The sequence below is a fragment of the Vitis vinifera genome, chromosome 1 (assembly GCF_030704535.1).
Source record: "Vitis vinifera cultivar Pinot Noir 40024 chromosome 1, ASM3070453v1".
In the NCBI taxonomy this organism is placed as follows: Eukaryota; Viridiplantae; Streptophyta; class Magnoliopsida; order Vitales; family Vitaceae; genus Vitis; species Vitis vinifera.
The window spans coordinates 8,777,430-8,779,416 of NC_081805.1; the positions used below are offsets into that span (position 1 = coordinate 8,777,430).

At 33.9% G+C, this 1,987-nt stretch overlaps 1 protein-coding gene across 1 annotated transcript; it reads left to right on the top strand.

Moving 5' to 3' along the window:
* The first annotated feature begins 657 nt into the window (after window positions 1-657).
* LOC109123581 (transcription factor bHLH168-like) lies at window positions 658-1,375 on the top strand. The gene is made up of 3 exons (XM_059736338.1): window positions 658-849; window positions 903-1,214; window positions 1,307-1,375. Exons 1-3 carry the CDS (start codon window positions 658-660, stop codon window positions 1,373-1,375), a joined length of 573 nt encoding a protein of 190 aa, XP_059592321.1.
* Window positions 1,376-1,987: the final 612 nt, after the last annotated feature.

Here is a 1,987-nt window from a genome sequence, read left to right on the forward strand (position 1 = left end):
GGGAATAATTTCGAAGAGCAAGCATGAAATTCCGAAAACCAAACAATATTGGGAGGAAAATATGAAAATAAAGTTTTAAAAGTATTTTTCCTTCCAAAATAAAATTAAATAAAATGTTTTATTAGGAATTATTTTTAAACATATATATTTTTTTGTTTTAGAAAAACCTCTTTTTGATTATAACACTGAAAAAATTACTAGATTATTAATGATGATAGCTAAATCATTGGTACATTACTTAGTGAATTTATAATAAAGTAAATTAAATTTCAAAGGTTTTTTTTAGTAAAATTAATATTAAATATTGTTAAAGTGTATTTGATAATGATTTTAAAAAGTATTTTTAATATTTTAATATTTAAAAATTAAAAATTTTTAAATATTAAAAAATTTAAAAACACTTTATACCGTTAGTACGAACCTACCATGTGGAGAACCGGTTGAAGTCATATATATATATATATATATATATATATATATTATATTAAAACCGCCGCCAATGTTGACCCATACTCCCATGTAGTCTTGGGAATATGGCCAGTTTTCCAAGATCAAATTTCCCCAGAAAAAGAATTGTCATTAGGTCGTATTCGGGGCATTATACTATAAAAGTGGCAGAAGTTTCCCAATGAGGTTTCCGCTCAGCATTACAATATTATGGAGGAAGAGAGCATAAGAGAAAGTATCCCCCGGAAAGGTAACTCATCCAAACTTGATCGAAGGGCTCTGGAAAGAAATCGAAGATTGCACATGAAAGATCTCTTTTCCAAGCTTGCTTCCCTGATTATTCCTACCTCACGCTGCAAATCCAAGGTATGTACCACCATCGCTACTCTTACTATTATGGCTTGAATCTCTATTGTGAGCTGATGAAGTTACTGGATTCATGCATGGATACGCAGTGCCCATCTCATGTGTTGGTGAGTGAAGTCATCACTCATGTAAAGCAATTGCAAGAAAGGGTAGAGACGCTGAAGCAAAGGAAGCAGATACTTGAAGCTACAGAAGAGACTGCGGGTAGCAGTGGCTCAAGTTCGCCGGTGATCACAGTAAAAGACTTGGGTTTTATTTTGGAGGCATGTGTGATTTGTGGGTTAAAAAAGAAGCTCATGCTGCATCAAGTAATCAATGTTCTGGTGGAAGAAGCAGCTGAAGTTATAGCTGTTAGCCACTCCACTGTAGGGGGTAGGATCTTCTATACAATTTATTTTCAGGTAAAACATTGTTATTCACGTTATTTAATTTCTTAAGTTCCATAACCTGAGTCTTTTTCGGTAAGATAATTAGCATCACTTCATTTTTGCAGGCGGTTAGTTCTAGAATTGGCATAGAAATTTCAAGGGTGCATCAAAGATTGAAGGGACTGATTTTGTGAAGTACTTAATGTTGCTTTCTGGGCTATGCCCTTAAGGAAAATGGGGGCAAGATGCTGTGTAGATTTTGTTCTATGCTTGGTCCTTGCCAGAAAAGTGGAGATAGTATATATGAGATCCCACAAATCTCAAACACTTGCGCTCCCTTCCTTTTGAGTCTAAATATATAAGAGAACATTTTCACATTTACTATTTCCTACATCATTCCATTGATATTGAGAAATCCGTATTCCCCCATGAAAGCCGAAACTACAAAATATATTAGCATAAACTAGCTATGGTATCATTAGTTATGGTATATCATCTTTAAAACTGTTACTAAGAGTACTCTCTCTCTCATACCGTAATGCCATTAATGAAACTTCTACTTTCAATTTGATTGGGCCCCCAGTAAAATATGAGCATCAACAGGATTTCAATGGAGTAGTGTTCTAATCTCATAGTTTGGCAAACCCAAGCTCCGACTCCATTTGAGGTTAGATTAAGTTTTCGCTCAAATCATGTCCGACACTTACAAACCGTGTATCTGTAAAATTTTAAATATATGCATCCATTTTGACAAAGGCAATGTAGTTTAAATCAAACTCCAATTCTTAATTGGCAAAATTCTTCTA